This window comes from Photinus pyralis, unplaced genomic scaffold (genome assembly GCF_008802855.1).
Source record: "Photinus pyralis isolate 1611_PpyrPB1 unplaced genomic scaffold, Ppyr1.3 Ppyr1.4_LG5, whole genome shotgun sequence".
In the NCBI taxonomy this organism is placed as follows: Eukaryota; Metazoa; Arthropoda; class Insecta; order Coleoptera; family Lampyridae; genus Photinus; species Photinus pyralis.
In genome coordinates, this window is record NW_022170596.1 from 37764887 (window position 1) to 37782061 (window position 17175).

Genomic DNA, 17175 nt, shown 5'->3' on the forward strand with positions numbered 1-17175 from the left:
AAATCATTCAAAAACAGTTTTGATTTTATTAAAATTTTGGCAGTGTGCATTTAAGGCATAAAAAATGTGCCGACAACTTTTTTTAAAATATATTTTTAGCTTAGAGAAGGAAAGAGAGAGATAAATGATGATCGAAAAGTGACGAAAATTTGAATTTGTTTGCCTACAAGCAACGTGGGCGCCTAAGTCAGGGCCTACTATAATGATCCCATGCAATTAGCTTAGCGCGCGGTTAATATTTAGGATAAGTGATTGCTTGACATGTTCGGACGTTTTTTTTAGTTTTAATGCAAAACACAGACATACATTATTATTATCGTACTCCTTTTGCATCTGTATTCATCTTTCCTATTGAACTTCCCGATATTAGGTTCTATTTATGATATATTGACCGATTGTGGAAAAATCTTTAGAATATACGTTTTTCAATTTGTCAATTGACTACACCACATTACTTTTTTATAACCACGAGCATTCTGTAGTTTATTTATCTCTATGCCACTTAAAACTCATAAGGTATGCAAAATAAATTTAAAAGTGATTGGAAACAGTGTTATTATATTTAAATAGTTTTATTTTGTATAAATAAAATACAACAGTTTTATCACTAAAGTAGTTTTGAAATTGTGACATTCTAATATAATAAACAGGCAAAAATTAAAATATAAGGGAAACTGGTTAATAAAAAATGTACAATAAAAAAATAGAACAAGCTACAGTAAAGTTACAGCTACTATGAAAATAATTTACTATACACGCCTAAACTAATAATACTAATAATCAATGCGCAATCTTTTAGGTTTTGAAGGTGAGTTAATTTCATTTTCCATTTTCGGATTAACTTTCAAACCATGTTCGTGGCACTTATTTACAAAATACTTCAACAATTTAACTCCACAACTAAAAAGAAAGAAATCAGCTAATGAGGCCAATCTAATCAAAAGTGAATTCTTACTGATAAACCTCATCATCAGCACTATTATACGTGTTACAATTGTCGAAAACGAGAGCTGCGTCGTCCATTAAATCAGCATCACATTTATATTCCCCCATATTTAGTTTATATTTAATTGTACCAAAATCCATGGGTTTTGTTATTATATCATAGTAATCAGGCACCTATAAAATCAAAATTAGGGAGACGAAATTTTTCGATTTGGAATACATTTAAACTAGAGCTAAAAGAGTTACCCAAAATTGGATGTGTGCATGCAAGTGGGTAGGCATCTTGCTTTTTTACTACAATTTTGTTTGAAATGTGTTGTGTATTGTCTATTCGATATGTACCTCATTTTTCACTACAGGCCGAATAAACGGCCATGCGTATTCTTGTTTTAGTACATCTGCCAAGACTTCTTGTAGTGGCGCATTATGCAATGGTAAATCGTCCCGGCGGTCTGTTTCACGACGTTTCGATCTTCTGGTAGAACCATTCTCACTACCGCTTGTGCTACCTGGATTGTAAAAAATAATGATAAAATATTACTTTAATTTAATCGACGAGCTGAATTTTACAATACAAATTGCGGAACGTTTATCTTTTTTTACCGATGCTTCAGACCTCCACATCAAAACGGAGTACGTTTATGCTGTTGCAATACACAGGAAACATGAGAATTTAATTATTAAATGGATTTCAATAGATTTTAAAAACTGCAATTAAAGATTCACAACTGTGAATGACTGACTAATTGTGAATGTAAAAAGCATATCACAGACACACAGATCATAAGATAGTGAGACTTTACAGCTATAAACAAAACCTAATTTGGACATCATGATGCAACAATGTGGAAAGGGGTGCGGAAATTCTCACCTTTACACAAATTGCACAGATTTCAAATCTTATTTATTCAAATCTAGATCAGTTTTAAACTATACTGCATTCATTATAAGAAGGTAGTAGATGGCGCTGTGTTTGAAGATAAACAAACACAGGAAAAATATAAAACGGCACCAAATTATTGTAAAGTAGAAATATTCAGCACTGCGAACAGAAATAAATCTTTGACAATATCAACTAATGACACTTCGGCAGTTTAGTTGGCAACATAAACTACCACTTTACAAAATTCACCAGTCGTTTTATGTTTCATTGTAATACTGACTCGTGTTTTAACCAATCACAGTGAAGGTCAAAGCCTCCCTATGCTTTCTACCGCTACCTTCTTAAAATGAATACAGTATAAAAAGATACTCTATGACAAAAGAATGATCTTTTCCCAGCCAATTACAAACAAGTACAAATTGTGCACAAGCTCTTATGCAGATAAAGAGCATTTTTTTAATACCCCTACACCCCAATCGCCCTTTGGGGGTAACATCTTCCGACACTCCGTTCTCAACATATTCGCACTGAAAGTTTTGACCCTACCATTAGATACGCCTAGTCCAGATGCTTCAATAGCCCTTTGTGAGTACTCTTCTCAGACATTCCACTCTCGAGATATTCGCACTGCAATTTTTGACATCACAGAGGGATATATTTCTTCCATATGTCCCCAATCGCCCTTTGTAAGTACCCTCCTCCAACAATCCGGTCTTGAAATAATAATAATATCCCTTTATTTTTAGCTCCAACGGCCTTCATAAATATAAAAGAGATTGAAATTAAATGTTCTACCATGAAAGACCCCCACCCCCCAAACTACTGATCACGAAAAGGACTCACACAGGAAAGTTATAATTTTTAGAAAGCAATTTATTTCGATGAGACCTTTCTTTAGAATACCATGAGGGCATATAGCAACCTTTAGAGTATATGTGTTCATTTAAATAAGAACAATGCGGAGTGCATAAACCACCAAACTAACTCTTGTTATGAGATTTATTGTGGAAATATGTTCTGTGTTGTTTTGTTTTCATCAATCGCACATTTATTTTGGCAGCACTAATATAACGAGCAAAAATTAAAAACGTCCTGTCCACATCTATATTTGCTGCTGCTCGAAAGTGGAAGCAGGTTGGCTCACTATCTTATTCATTACACTGTGCTATAGTGCATGACATTAAGCGCTTTATTACACGACGGCACCTGGCGACGCCACAGGTGGTCTGACTAGTTACTGGTGCCGTCACTAGAGTTTGGTGTCCGCCCCACCTGCCATTACCAGACTAAACAGCACCAGTCGCTAAGAATTGTCACTAGGTATTGATAAATAATCTCTGCCTATGCCGCCCGTGGCGTAACTGGCTGCCCATATCATATATCGGTGTCCTCGTCTAATAAGGCACTAATGGGATATACTGATAAAAACAAACGATGCCAAGTAAAACATGCCAGCAAAACACATATCACAGCCAAATACTTCAAACATCGCCTGCTGACAGACTAATAGAAAACATTCCGCAACAAAATTTTTGCATATTCTATTCTATCGAGTTAAAGGCGACAAAATAAAAAATAAATGAATACAACAAAGCATGCCTGTCATTAGTAGCAAATCTGACTAATTGATAACTATTTATTATAGAAAACAACACATGAATGATGCCTTTACAGGTGAAGGGTTTAAACCCACCCTCAGATTCAGTTTCAGATATCCTGCGCAGACTTCTAGCGAAGCCATGGATCTTATCGCGCGCTCTTGCAGCACAGCGCCGCTGGTTACTTATGTTTCCAGAGCGCTGCGCGTCATCTACATATAAGAGAGACAAATTAACAAATCATTTTCATTTTTTGTCAAAAGTCCTCACCAATGCAAAAGAAAAGACAAACAAAGGTACCTGATAAGTGTAGTTTGCAGTTATGACAAAACCATTTCCCGCGAGGCACTCGTCGTAAAGGAGGTTCAGCACACTCGACATGAAACATGTCGGGACAATTGTCACAACACAGCAAAGTCCCGCCCGTCCTACATTTACTGCAAGTGTCATTTTCATCGATACTTTCTTCACTTTCATTTTCAGACAAGTCCAAAGCGGTCAAGTCGGTGTATACTACTTTATAAGTCGGATCATCATTGTTAGATTCCTCTTCTTCATCCGACTCTGTGTTGTTTTCTTCCTCGTCCGTATCTTTGGTTGGTAACACTTCAACAACCTCGTCATCCTCTACAATGTCTAGATCATCATCGTCCACAAGATCCACACAATCATCCTCTATACACTCCACATCACCTTCCCAATCTTCTGGAGTATCAAGATCTATAATTTTTTTCCATCTGGGCACCTTCTCCTCCAGTTTTGCCTCTTTATCCATTTCTTTTTCACAATCTTTGCAATACCAACTATCTTTGGGTACAGCCTAGATATAAACAAAGTGATTAACAGTCAAAATATAGAACTTGATTACCGTAAGCTTTGGTTTAAAGCAAAACAGATGCTGCCCCTTGTTACACGAATCACACAATATCATGCTTTCTGCATTGGCCTGCTTTCGACAGACTTGACATTTAGTTACCAGAGCAGACCGAGTCCAGAATATGCACTTGTTAAGTACTTCATAATGCAAGAATATTTGATCATAGCTAGAGGCGGACAAGAGAGATTGTTCCCATTTTTTTAATAATCCGCCTTTAACGCCTTTATCACTTCTCTGGTGCGTATTTCCTAAAATAACAGAAAACCTGTATCTTAGCCACCGGTTACCTAAAAGAGAATCTCACCTAAAGGTTTCTTGAGATACTGATCCTCCATTCCACGACCTATTTGTACAAGTGCAATAGAAAGTGCTTGAATTGCACTAGTGTGCTCTTTACTTATATTTAGTAATGTACTGTAATCAATACCATTATCTTCACAATTAGTTTGAATAGAACTTAGAAACTGGCCATGGTCTTTGTACTCTTTGATTACTTCCATAACATCATTTGAGTAAGCAGATCTTGAACTACCATTTTTTCGGTTGTGAGCCTCTTTTGACAGTCGTGTTTGGTAGGTGTGGATAAAGGAGTCAAAATCTTTATTGATTAACATCTCTCTCCATTTATTACGGTCTTCCACTTGCAATGAGCCTATAGTACCGGAAGAGATATTAGTCTCCATTACCAACACCTTATCAATGAGAACAGATTGCAAAACAGTTAGCAGATCAGTATCACCCTCAAATCCAAAATTAGCATCATCATATTTGGATTTACCACCCTGCCTCCTGGGTCTTAACCTACTTTCAGCATCAGTTTGGATGTAGGGATTTAGATTAGCAATTGGCGTTTGGCTAACAAAGGAAATCAAATCCTCTTTGTCACTAATGACTGCTTGTTTCAATTCAGACTCCCTTATGCCACGCTCGTTTAACGACGCAATAAGTTCATTAATTTGCTTATCTTCATAAAAAAATGACCACTTCTGTTTCATACTTTGGGAATGTACTGGACACTTTGCCGGATCTGCACTACATATTAAGAGAGATGTCGCTTCATCAGTTATGGGATGGTGTATACCGTTTACTTTTGGCTCATTACCACCACTACCTTCGACTGCTTTGTTTTCGGCTTCACTTCTATTTTCAACATCTTTGTTTTCAACATTTTCTTTATCGCTACTATTGTCGTAAAGTTTGCGCACATGCATCAAGATTGTTGCTCTGTCTGCGCCAACTAAATGTGGAATTTGTTTTACATATTCATCCAAGCAAACTCCAGAGTCATCTTCCATACTCACACAGACAGCGGGAATGGAATGAATCTTGAAATACCTGTTCAAAAACAATTTTTTGAAATTTCAGTTTCAGAAAAGTTATATTTTATTTGCACGAAAAATGTATAGTGCAATTTTATATTTTCAATTTAAATAGCAATCGAATTTTAATTAAAAAAAAACATGCAGAAATAAAAGGTTATTGTCAACTAACCATTTTCTTGAGGGTCTGCCTTAGAATATGCTAATATGAAACCCAATAAGCATAATATAAGTGTGAAGTGAGATAGAATACACAACAAACTCAAAGTGCTGTTGCCATTCATGAGTCTTTTGAGTAGGGGTTATCAATGACACATTTAATTGCTACTGTCAAGTTCAACATTGGTAAAGCTGTCTCTTTCCTCGTCTCTTTCACACTCATATAATGCTTATTGACTTTCTGGCTTAGTATAATTCAGACCCGCAATAATTTTTTTCCATACCAGTATATCTAAAAATTTTAAATACAATAATGACTTCATCTTTCATGTGGAAGGCTCAAATAACAATAATTAAGTAACTTTAAAATAGTTCCAAATGTAAATAAGAGGCAAAAGCTAATAAAATATTTACTTCCTGAAAGCCCGATCTTGACCTAAAAACGTCTGGTTCTTGGCCATTTTCTGTAAGCTTGCTAATTCTTTCGCGTGCTGATACCTTTTCTTATCATACTCTTTCTCTAACTTTTCTAGATTCCATTTTACATTATTGTCAGAGGCCATTATTTTAGCTTTGTCAGCATTATATTCCTGCTCTAGTTTACGCTCCACGGAGGACTGCAGTTTTAAGTCATACTTTGCTTGTCTGACTTTCTCCAAAGTATCCTCGATGTGATCGCGCACGTCCGCGTAAGTCAAAATTTGATCCATTAAGCAATGAATAATTTTTAACTTATCGCTGATCGGTAAATTATTAACATTGTGTAGAGCTAGAGCTTTAATTATGTGTGGGTATTTTAGACGTAAGTGAAGCGCGGGATCATCTTCACTCACATAACCGCCTCTACCTTCAACTCTCATTTTTGTGCCGTAGTATGTTAAACGCGCGCCCGACGATAATAAATGCATCCGCAAAATTTCAGTTGTTGTGAGAGGGAACAAAGGTAGCTTTTCAAGAGGGTATCCTAGATATTCTTGGCTCCATACTGCTGCCTTTGCTGCCAAATGTGTTGCTTCGGATAAACTGATATTACCATTAACATCTTTCACCTTTTCATCTAAAAAGTAGTAAACATTACTTAGAATCATTCATTTACATCACGACATTTAAAGGCACAATTCTCTACAATCACATTCCCAATTACGTGCAAAAACTAAACACTATTAAAAATTGCTTATTGTATTTATGTGCATGTATAACCATTTGTTTTGACTTGTGTTAAGATTTTTTTTTTTAGCAAAATCACTAATAAATATTATTATTATTACAATTGTTAGAAAAAGTATAAACTGCCAGTTATTATCACACGAGAGAGATTACTTAATTACGCCCCTTATTTATAACCGCGTTTTGTGTATACACAATAAAATTAAATACAGAGATAATGAACTTTTAAAATACAACAGAACACATAGTATATTTTGATTTGGGAGGGGGGGGGGGTTGAAGGGGGTAACTGTGATGTGCAAACAGGGAGTTAAATAGGCGTCTGTTAAACGGGAACAACAATCAGTTTCTATAACATTCTTCAGTTCATTTATCCCCCACAGGCTACATTAATTGGCCACCCTTGATCTATGCGATGTAGTGGTCCCAAGCTACGATTAACTTAAAACAGGTTCTAAATTAAACTTACCACCAGAGCAATCAATCCTCGAGTATACTTGAGGCTTTTCAATGTACTGTAAATCAAAAACAGCAGACAGCAACATCTGAATTACGTCAGAGAGAGGCCCAGATACCTCTCTTTGTGTCAGAGCTCTTTCCATTAAATCGAAAGTTAAATCATTAGGAAAGTACATCTTTGGATGAACAAATTTTGCTAACGTATGAGCAAATTCGATTATGGCTATTATATCCCCAATATATTGCTCGGGTACTTTCGACTGTACAGGTGCGGGCACAGGTAATACCTAAAGTTCAAAACTTAAAACAAATACAAAAACCAATTACACCTACCTTGTGATCTTCCAATTCTAAATCCTCCTTAGGCATATACCACTCTTTCAGAAGGCTAGAAATTTTTAAATTCTCTTCCTTAAGTTTCATTTTCTCCGCCATCTTTTCCTCCTCTTGTCGCCTTAATTTTGCCAACTTCTCCAGTACCATCCCATTCTGGTTATCGACTAAAAATTCGGTTATAAATTTCTGTTTCTTTTTCTTCTGCTTCGAGATGCCGAAATTCGGAAGGGGCCCGTCGAAGATCTTACTGAAATTCATCGAGGGTATACCGAAGGACCGTAATACTTTTTCTTTTATCACATATATAAAATTATCACTTTGGGTAATGTATTGCTTTAGAAAAAACTTTAATTTATCACGCGTTAATTTGCGTTTTCGTTTAATTTGTGACGCATTAACGACCATAATGTGTGAACTATCTTCGTCTTCGGCATCTAGCTGTTCCACTTCGTAGCTGTACAATGAAGATGGAGGATAATATTTTTCATTGGCATGCCTGTGGAATGGACGTAGTTAATGTCCTAAATTAATCACCTTCAATCTCCTATAGACAGCTCCTTAAGGTAGACAGATAAATACTGATATAACCACTTGCAGTATGTATTTGATTATTGCAATAAGCATCACTGATGAAGGTAGCTTTTGTAGTCTTTGTATTGAAAGAATTATTTTCTATTATTTTTAAAGGCAAACTTTTAGCAATTCTGTCAAATACAGTTCCTAGTTACTGGCAAGTCAGTGAATTCCTTTGCAATTTATATGGTTCGATTACAATTTACGTACATGCGAAATTATATGTGATGTTTCATTTAGGGGCTCCAATTTTTCAAAAACAACATGTCTACAATTAAAAAAAATGTTTGTTACAACAGGCTAAGGCAGGTTTGTGAAGGGTTGACGCCTTTATGGGGATGTTATCCATACCTTCACAAACATGCCTTACCTGTTATCTTTTTGGAACAAATATTTCCAGATATCCTTTGCATTGTCCTATGGATTTCTTTAATTTCTTGAAAACCATTTGACAATTCCTATCGTTTTTTTTAATTTCGCCAAAACTAGTTGCAATTTTTCCTCAGCTCTTTTCCTTACTGTGATTTATTTGCAGTACCCTATCCTCTGTAGATTTTTTGCGCATTTTCTAACTCTCGTTGGAAGGCGCTATTATGGCCACTTGCTCTGTCCGTCCGAGACCTTAACTACTCCTACAGTTGTCAATAGATTTAGATTGTTCTTTTTTTAAATTGGTAGCTTATAGCTCTGGACCCTGACACAAGAAAAATCTTGACGATTAAAGTGCGCATGCTCTTATTTATTAATATATTTTTTGAAATTTCAATGACAGGTGACTGAGCAATATAAGTTAAACAAGCATATGCACCGCATGGATTTAGTAGATACATGTTGGGGGTATCCTAGCCGGACATGGCTACGATTAGAACCACCTCTCCTTCCAGCATCCTTAGGCTCATTTCGCGGGTGGGATGGCTTGAGTGATATTAAGGGACCCACAAGATCTAGTTCCATATCTTCAACAAACAATACAGAAAAAGGGAACAACAACTTATACAAACCAAGTAAAACTACAAACAAAAAGGGATTAACAATATGTTATTTTCAAATAGTACAAAAAACCTAATAATAAAAAGTTGCTACACTTCCACGCACATGTGCGGACGTTAATAGTACATTTTTCATACGTACATTTCTCAAAATGATGGATAACTATGGGAACAGAAGAAACTTTTTAGTATATGGTTAGCCGTTCTGAAGCAAATATTGATAAACTATGTAACAATTTGGTATTCATATTATACGATATTACTTCAAAAACCATTAAAGTATCCCGAAAGTACACATTACCTATTTAACCTAATATTCATCTTCAATTCAATATGGAAATTACACCTGCATACCATTCACATTCCAAAATGTTTGTTAGTCATCATTACTCTTTAATTACACGGACCAAATATATGAACACTTTCAAGGTTGCACCTGCACACCAATTTCCTTTTCTGACTTCCAACCAGGGTTGAAAAAAACATGTCTTTATTAAAAGAATGTCTCAAAACCTTCTCGTGGGTATTTCCGTGTAACACAACTGCAAATGATGAGTAGCAGCTATCAATTAGCAGAGATAGCACGAAATTTCATAGACATAAACTTAGTTTATGAAAATTTAAAAATAAAAATAATCATTCAAAATGCGAGACTACACTAGGAAACTTCAGCAAAGGTTCATTTGAAAACTAATTTTGTGACACCTGCAGTAATTTGTACCAAATAAATTAATGTATCTTAATTAGCTGTCTATAGGAGAGTATAGTCTTTTCCTTTACCCATTCTTTTGCGAATCTTTCAGTTGTTTCTCCGAGGGAGCTATCACTTGTAGTATGTGCGATTCCTTCCATTTATTATTTGCAAATGATGCATTCACATTTTCTCCTATAAAAAATCGATCTCTCATGAACGAGTATAGGTCGTCAACCATTTCAGTTAATGAATTTCGGTGGGTTTTACTTGCAAGGAACAATACAGCGACGCGTAATTCCGTTGACAACTCTTTTAACAATTCTTGTACCTGCTTTTCACTTTCTAAGGCTTCTAAGTACGTAAGGCCAGTTTTTCCGGTATACTCGCAGGTCCATACCATCGAGTTGCATAATATTATTCTTTGACAAAACTCGCTAAAAATATAAAAGTATTAAAAACATAACCTCAAGTGGTTAAAATAAGACCCATTTATAATTACAATTTTTGGTACACGTAAATTAGTAAATACTACGTATTGCGTTTTAAAGTAAAACCGTTAGGTCATAACCAAGGAATTGATACATCTAAAAAATTGCGCACAGAAATCGAAAACTGGGAAAAACTTACTCATAATCACGAAATATTTCATTTGTGATGACACAATGGAATACATCTTCATCTTGAAGAAGACCATTTGGAAGAGAAGCCTTTTCAAATCGCTTGTCCTTCAGCAGGGGCATCTTACCATGCATTCAACTTTGGAGGGAAAAATTAATTTGATGTAAACGTCAATTACAACGCGTAGTTGAGAGGTAACAACCACATAAAATGCAACTTAAGAAACTAATTATTCACACAGAACATACTTAAATTTGGACATTCGTGGAATTAAGCCACTCACGTAAAATTTAAGCAACTCCACTCTAATTAAACATACATACAAATCGGTTTTTATTCACTGACAGCCACTTCTTTACCGCGCATGACAGGTAGTGGTAGTAACGATAGCGCGTAGGTTTGGTCTACTACCCGGTACTTTATACCTACTAATGTTCGATTTTGACGCAATTCATCTTATACGCAACACATCATACAAGGTTGTGTCGTTGACTGCACCCAGTAGTCATTATTTATAGCAAATCAACTGAAGCTGAACTACTGTTTTTATATTTGTTATATGTTTAGGCTCCCAACATATGGTAATATAGTGTAACTTGATGAAGACGAACATCCATCACTGGAGAACGGTCAACAAGCTGTCAATGCCATTGCTGGTTTGAAACAGAATATCTTAAGATATTGGATGGTTTAAACGAAAATCATGGAGGACCTTCTTCATAAGATCCTTTTGAAATAAGGTCTGGACCCCAGTGAGAACACTATAGCTGAAGCTTCCATGCGGCAGATATAGCTGGAGAGTGGAATGTCTGCCGGGGTGAGGGGTCATCATAATCTGTGCACAGAACCTCCGTAGAGCATAATAAGCATACATATGCAATGACAGTTAGGCGTGCAGCAGAATAGGGGGCCATAAAAAGGCAGAATGAATCAGACAGTCCTTGCCCTAGGGCCTTCTTAACGGGTCCCATTGCAAATCTGGGTCGGTGTCCTTACGAGGAAGTGGATGGTCAGCTATCACCTGCACAACATTGGGCTTGGGATTCTGTGGCGAGGCAGATCAAACTAGGTACCGAGCTTGTGGTCTGGTCAGCTATCTGGAGCTGGGGAGGGTGAGGCAACTTAGGTTAAACAGGGTCCTATCCTTTATTTAGAAGAACAGACTCTGAACCTAGTTGCGAAAGAAAGGAGGTTGGCACAATGGGTCCTTGGTGTGCCCAAGTGCTGCTTGGTCGAGCTCGATTTATGAATAAAATAGAACCGCCTACTCTGTTGTACTAACCTGTTGGTGTGATGTATACTGCTTGCGTCTTCCCATACTGGAAAGTAAAACTGACTTTCTTGTTCTTCTATTTATTATAGGAAGGAATTCTGAAGTTGGATCCCAACCTATAATATATCCATCTTTACAGATGAGCGTCTGCTTAAAAAACAACTCCAAATCACCCAACCACTAGACAAATTCTCAACCATATTTCAAACTGAATTGGTAGAAGTATTGCTCCGTACTATTAAAGTTCTGTGACAATATTGAGAACAAAATAATAAGAATATCCACTGATAGCTTCAGGCACTTGGCCACTGCAAAATCATCTCTAGAATGGTGCTTGAATATCGTCATTTATTAGAGCAAGTATCATCTACCAACCACCTTAAACTTGTGTGGGTTATACAGGAGCAAAAAGGAAAGTAAATGGCAATAAACTAGCCATCATGGTCCCAAAACAATTGAAAGTGCCCAATGTAACTAATCTAATACCTCAAGATACCCAGGTAAAACACAAGACCAGATGGGACTTGATGTCAGATTGATCACATGTGAGAGAAGAGATTATAGGACCATCTGGTCGTTAAGCAGATCATGGCCAAGATTACAACTGGTTCACCTGCAGATGTTCCTTATTCCTGTTTTAAATGATGTTGGGGTAACAACCGTAATAAATAAATAAAATAAATTACTGAATAGGCATAGAGTGAACAGCTACAATGCGCTCTACTAGCATTAATACAGAAACAAAAAAAACACATACAGGACCATTATATTTTAATCATTCAACCACTCAGTGAGATATTTACAAGATTTAGGATTTATTAGGCCAGCATCACCACATCTTTCAACAATTGGGCAAATTCCGCACGTAGTTCGAACAATACCGGGGGATTTCAAAAATGGATTTATTGCCCTGTACAAATACTCACCATTCGGATTAACGGTTCGTTCCGCCTTATTATCTAATACAACTGTGTACAAAATACTTTCAATATCGTCTACTGACAACTGAACTTTACTAATTCCTAATTCAGAAATAAATTTGTGCACATCGGTGGCAGTAACATAACTACGATTTCTGCACATCAATGGTCCTCCACCTAATTTGATAGCCGCGTCCCGTTTCCCTTCTAAAAATCTGTAGCACTGCTGATTTAATACATCAACAAATTCTGATTCGAAATCTTGGTCTTGGTACCAAGCGCCACCTGTTACTGAACTGTCCGGTTCCAAGTTGTACAGCATGTAAACTTTCTTTTTGCTAGCCTAACAGTACGGCGTGATTAATACCCAAAATTATATCTAAAACACACTTACTGCAACGGATTTCACTGCCTTAATATACTTCTTTGTTTCTAAGCTCTTGAGGACTTTGTTAAGTTGCGTCATATTTAAGTTCGATTTGAATCTTATATCTCGAATCCATATTCCTTTATTACCAGCTTCTTCTATGATTTTGTAGACCACTTTCTCTTCATTATCCGAACCTTTTACTTCGGTTTTTGTCGATGGATCCTTGTATTTATACAAAAGAGTACCCTTATCCTTAAATAATTCTAATGTTCTGTAAAAGGAAACACTTGTACAATACTAAAGATAACTAGAATGTTGCGTACCCAGATTTTAATAACTTATTGATACTTTTGGTCCAAATTTCGGGCAACACATCGGGGATTTCATTTTTAATATCAATATTTGAAATGCCATTCGGTTTTGATTTTGCTAACTCTATTATAACATCGTCATTGAAAACGTTATCCTCTCCTAGGGCTGCATCTTCTTTCTGCATTTTTCTTGTGGTTTGTTTTCACTAAATTCTAACCTCACTTTTAAATGCAATACATTTCTGGAGAAGTATGGCTTTGGATGAAACCGAAATTTCACAGTCCTGGAATAAATTTGCAAATGTTGCAAAATTGGTAAAGAAATACCGAACCTTAATAAAATCAATGAACTGCAATATTTTAGGCAGGTTATCGGGAAGGTGTGTCTGATGGTAAAGAACAGGTGTTTCAAAAGAGTTTTGATGAAGGGTATCAGGATGGATTTCAAATAGGCTTTAATTTAGGAAAATATAAAGGTGCAATAAAGTACGTGCGATGTGTTGTTATTTGGTTAATTTAATATAGTAAATTCATTTCAGCGGGACTTCTGTAGGTGGCGATGAAAGTTTAACAGAGACACGAAAAGGGTTGTGCATAATTTGTAAGGATAGTAATTTATTAGAAGGTTCCATACAAGAGGTAAAGCATGTTCAAGCGCAAATTTCAAATAACGTACTAGATGAGTTACAAAAAAAATGTGTTAATATCACTCAGCCTCAGCCTTAATTAGCTTAAGCATAGGTTTATTAAAATTAAACTAATGAAGTATAGATGGTGTTTTTTCATCACTCATTGTAAACGTAGCACTGGTACGGCTTGGGGTTATTAGAATGTCATCAGGGCCAGAAAAAATTTAGTGGTGCTATATGGTTTTTCGTTGTCATAACTCATAAAAATATAGAATATAGGGGGTAGGTAAATGTTCTTCAATTAGATTTAACTAAACTGCAGAAAAAATAGATTCCAGTAAATAACTAAATAATCTAACATTATTCTCAAAAAAATGTTAATGTCTGATGCTACTAAAAACAATCTTCCGCCCTTCTCCTATAAGGTTAGACACCTCCAAATCTTCGTCCAATATATTTTCCACCCTTGCTATATGTAATGTAGTTTGCTGCGAGGGCTCTTTTTAATACAAGGAAAGAAAAGATGATACTTTTAGTCTTCAGTATAATGATTTATTTTCTTCAAATGGAGGACAGGCGTGTGTGAAGGACTGCACTGTATCATGTCTTTGTCTGGAGGCACTATCTTTGGGCGGGAGTGAATGATTTTGCTTGTTGCTCATTCCACTTACAAGAATCTTCAATATTTATTCTCACTATATGGTAATTAGTTATTGGAAGTTCCTTGTCCTGTGTGGAACAACTTTTTCATAAAAGCATCTAAAAAAAGCTGGTAAGCCCTCTGTTTTCAATGGGAATAACTTTTATTTAACGGGCGAATAACGCTTTTTATGAACCATGGATAGGGACCATGAAACAGATGCGGTCGGCGATAAATAAAGTTCTATTGAATTGCACCATGGCGCAACAACAGCACGCAAATTTATTTTATTATAAAATCATACAATGAGGAAATACAATTATAAATATAAACCCTCTGGCGTACCTTCCTTCTTACGATACAAAACACTCTCCTTTGATTTCTTAAAGTCCTCATTCGTGACCTTCATTCTCCTTTCACGTAAAGCCATCAATCCCGCTTCAGTACAGATAGCCTAAAAACCTTATGTTACATATTTTCAAAAATAGCGCGGTAAATCTTACTTTGATATCAGCACCAGACAAATCATCCTTGGCCATAATTAACTCTTGCAAATTAACATCTTCGGCTAAAGTCATTCGAGAAGTATGTATTGTAAAAATTCGCTTTTTTGTTTTCTCGTCTGGCAGAGGAAACTCGATTTTACGGTCAATCCGTCCCGGTCGAATCAAAGCTGGATCCAAGGTTTCGATACGATTTGTGGCCATAATCACTTTTACATCGCCGCGTGAATCGAAGCCGTCCAACTGATTCAGTAGCTCCAACATGGTACGCTGGATCTCACGTTCACCACCTGAATTCGAATCATAACGTTTTGTTCCAACAGCGTCTATCTCATCAATAAAAACAATTGAAGGCGCATGCTCTTCTGCAACTCTGAACAGCTCACGGACTAATTTTGGACCATCCCCCTATAGACAACCATTATGATGTGACAAAAACACCACTGTGAGAAGAATAGAATAGTGACGTTGAACAGTTGAGTAATATATCAACAGGATGGTATCTGCATTCCAATTGACTGATAATCCTTAACAAATGATAGTTTTGACATGCATACCACACAACTCATGATTCCTCACTGTTCTATTTTTTACACTACGGTTATACTAACCAAATATTTCTGAATTAATTCTGATCCCACCACTCGCAAAAATGTAGCAGAAGTTTGATTAGCTACCGCTTTTGCCAGTAAAGTTTTACCCGTTCCTGGAGCACCATACAAAATTACACCTTTTGGTGGTTTAATACCTGTAAATAACAATATAGACAAGTCGCAGACAATACATTAAACTTACCCATTTCTTCGTAGTATTCTGGATGAGTTAGCGGTAATTCGACAGATTCCTTAATTTCTTGAATTTGCGAATCCAACCCGCCAATATCAGCATAAGTTTCTTGCGGCGCCTTCTCCAATTTCATTACTGTGACCATTGGATCGGTATCATCTCCCAAGACTCCAACGACGGCGTGGACCTTATGATTTAAAAGTACAGAGCAACCTGGTTCTAATTGATCTTTATCTACGAACGATAAAATGCTAACGTAGTGTTCACTTCCTACGGATGTAGAGACAATAGCATGATTATCGTCAATAATCTCTTCCAGGGTTCCGACCGACATTGGTGTGCCTCTAAGATCGTCAACCTTAGACCTTTCTTCTTCATTTTTCTCTTCTTGAGGCTTTAAATGCTCTTGATTCCTTATGAATTCCTCCTCCATTAATAGGTAATCTTTAATTCGTTCAAGTTTTAATAATTTTAGCCTGCATCGAGTGTGAGGAGTGACTGCTGGCAGTTTTAATGCAGTATCCGGACCTTTGGTTTTGCGCTTCTTTTTACCTACTCGTGTCGGAATTGGGGGTTCATATTTCTTCTTTTTGTCCTTCTCTTCTTTCTTTTCTCCACTACCCGGACCAGAATGGTTTTGTCCCTAGCAGGAAGAAAAGAAATAACCTCATTTCAAATTCATAGGCATAATATTGGTACAGATAAATATTAATATGAACAATCATAGTAAATAATTTAAATTATTCAAAAATAGCTTACCATTTTTATTACTTTATTTGTTTAATTGAAAATTTTTATTTTCAAAAAGTACACTGTCATGAACAGACAAAATTTATTTCAATTGTACCAACCATATTACCATAAATAAACCACGATGCCAACTCTTTGACTCAAATTTTTTAGTGGTATTGCTCGTTACCAGTGGCGCAACAAACGTCAGGAATCATGTTTAATGCCACAGTTCAAATAAATTTGGAAATCTTGCATCAACACAAAAAGACATTCAATTCTAACTACACTCTACCATTATAGAGAATCAAACACGCTTTAAACCTCTAATCAACAGAGATTTAAGTATCATCAGAGGAACCCTTTCGCCTTTGAAAATGGAAATATCATGGAGTCA

At 36.2% G+C, this 17175-nt stretch overlaps 4 protein-coding genes across 5 annotated transcripts; 1 reads left to right on the plus strand and 3 right to left on the minus strand.

Moving 5' to 3' along the window:
* Positions 1-608: 608 nt before the first annotated feature.
* LOC116170413 (bromodomain adjacent to zinc finger domain protein 1A) lies at positions 609-10973 on the minus strand. 2 transcript variants are annotated; one of them, XM_031486788.1, is made up of 13 exons: positions 10866-10943; positions 10627-10755; positions 10086-10433; positions 7741-8239; positions 7418-7694; positions 6196-6838; positions 4608-5638; positions 4295-4551; positions 3727-4246; positions 3522-3638; positions 1288-1454; positions 956-1119; positions 609-900 (listed from the first exon to the last, which is right to left on the minus strand). In XM_031486788.1, the coding sequence occupies exons 2-13, from the start codon at positions 10749-10751 to the stop codon at positions 774-776; spliced, it is 4275 nt and encodes a 1424-aa protein (XP_031342648.1). In that variant the 5' UTR covers positions 10752-10755; positions 10866-10943; the 3' UTR covers positions 609-773. The 2 variants fall into 2 exon arrangements, with proteins under 2 accessions (XP_031342648.1, XP_031342649.1); XM_031486789.1 differs by lacking the exon at positions 3522-3638 and having other exon boundaries at positions 10627-10973.
* Positions 10974-12639: 1666 nt separating this feature from the next.
* Positions 12640-13715, minus strand: LOC116172624 (probable DNA-directed RNA polymerase III subunit RPC6). The gene is made up of 3 exons (XM_031489861.1): positions 13504-13715; positions 13205-13451; positions 12640-13153 (listed from the first exon to the last, which is right to left on the minus strand). Exons 1-3 carry the CDS (start codon positions 13674-13676, stop codon positions 12662-12664), a joined length of 912 nt encoding a protein of 303 aa, XP_031345721.1. The 5' UTR covers positions 13677-13715; the 3' UTR covers positions 12640-12661.
* On the plus strand, positions 13683-14261 carry LOC116172625 (protein yae1). The gene is made up of 3 exons (XM_031489862.1): positions 13683-13806; positions 13856-13977; positions 14031-14261. The coding sequence occupies exons 1-3, from the start codon at positions 13744-13746 to the stop codon at positions 14215-14217; spliced, it is 372 nt and encodes a 123-aa protein (XP_031345722.1). The 5' UTR covers positions 13683-13743; the 3' UTR covers positions 14218-14261.
* A 745-nt stretch (positions 14262-15006) lies between these two features.
* On the minus strand, positions 15007-16949 carry LOC116172623 (26S proteasome regulatory subunit 4). Its single transcript, XM_031489860.1, has 5 exons — positions 16809-16949; positions 16059-16692; positions 15875-16011; positions 15264-15671; positions 15007-15214 (listed from the first exon to the last, which is right to left on the minus strand). Exons 1-5 carry the CDS (start codon positions 16809-16811, stop codon positions 15080-15082), a joined length of 1317 nt encoding a protein of 438 aa, XP_031345720.1. The 5' UTR covers positions 16812-16949; the 3' UTR covers positions 15007-15079.
* Positions 16950-17175: the final 226 nt, after the last annotated feature.

Bases quoted from the DNA above. Each gene is read 5' to 3' on its own strand.
- LOC116172625 (XM_031489862.1), top strand. From the start codon at position 13,744: ATGGCTTTGGATGAAACCGAAATTTCACAGTCCTGGAATAAATTTGCA. The intron at 13,807-13,855 runs GTAAAGAAATAC...GCAATATTTTAG, and splicing joins TTGCAAATGTTGCAAAATTG to GCAGGTTATCGGGAAGGTGT. The intron at 13,978-14,030 runs GTACGTGCGATG...AATTCATTTCAG, and splicing joins AAATATAAAGGTGCAATAAA to CGGGACTTCTGTAGGTGGCG.
- LOC116170413 (XM_031486788.1), bottom strand. From the start codon at position 10,751: ATGCATGGTAAGATGCCCCTGCTGAAGGACAAGCGATTTGAAAAGGCT. The intron at 3,639-3,726 runs GTACCTTTGTTT...TCTTATATGTAG, and splicing joins CTGCAAACTACACTTATCAG to ATGACGCGCAGCGCTCTGGA. The intron at 1,455-3,521 runs GTGGGTTTAAAC...TTTACAATCCAG, and splicing joins ATCTGAAACTGAATCTGAGG to GTAGCACAAGCGGTAGTGAG.
- LOC116172624 (XM_031489861.1), bottom strand. From the start codon at position 13,676: ATGCAGAAAGAAGATGCAGCCCTAGGAGAGGATAACGTTTTCAATGAC. The intron at 13,452-13,503 runs GTACGCAACATT...TTCCTTTTACAG, and splicing joins AATAAGTTATTAAAATCTGG to AACATTAGAATTATTTAAGG. The intron at 13,154-13,204 runs GTAAGTGTGTTT...CCGTACTGTTAG, and splicing joins AGGCAGTGAAATCCGTTGCA to GCTAGCAAAAAGAAAGTTTA.
- LOC116172623 (XM_031489860.1), bottom strand. The intron at 15,672-15,874 runs GTTAGTATAACC...GGTTGTCTATAG, and splicing joins AATTAATTCAGAAATATTTG to GGGGATGGTCCAAAATTAGT. The intron at 15,215-15,263 runs GTAAGATTTACC...TAAGGTTTTTAG, and splicing joins TGTCTGGTGCTGATATCAAA to GCTATCTGTACTGAAGCGGG.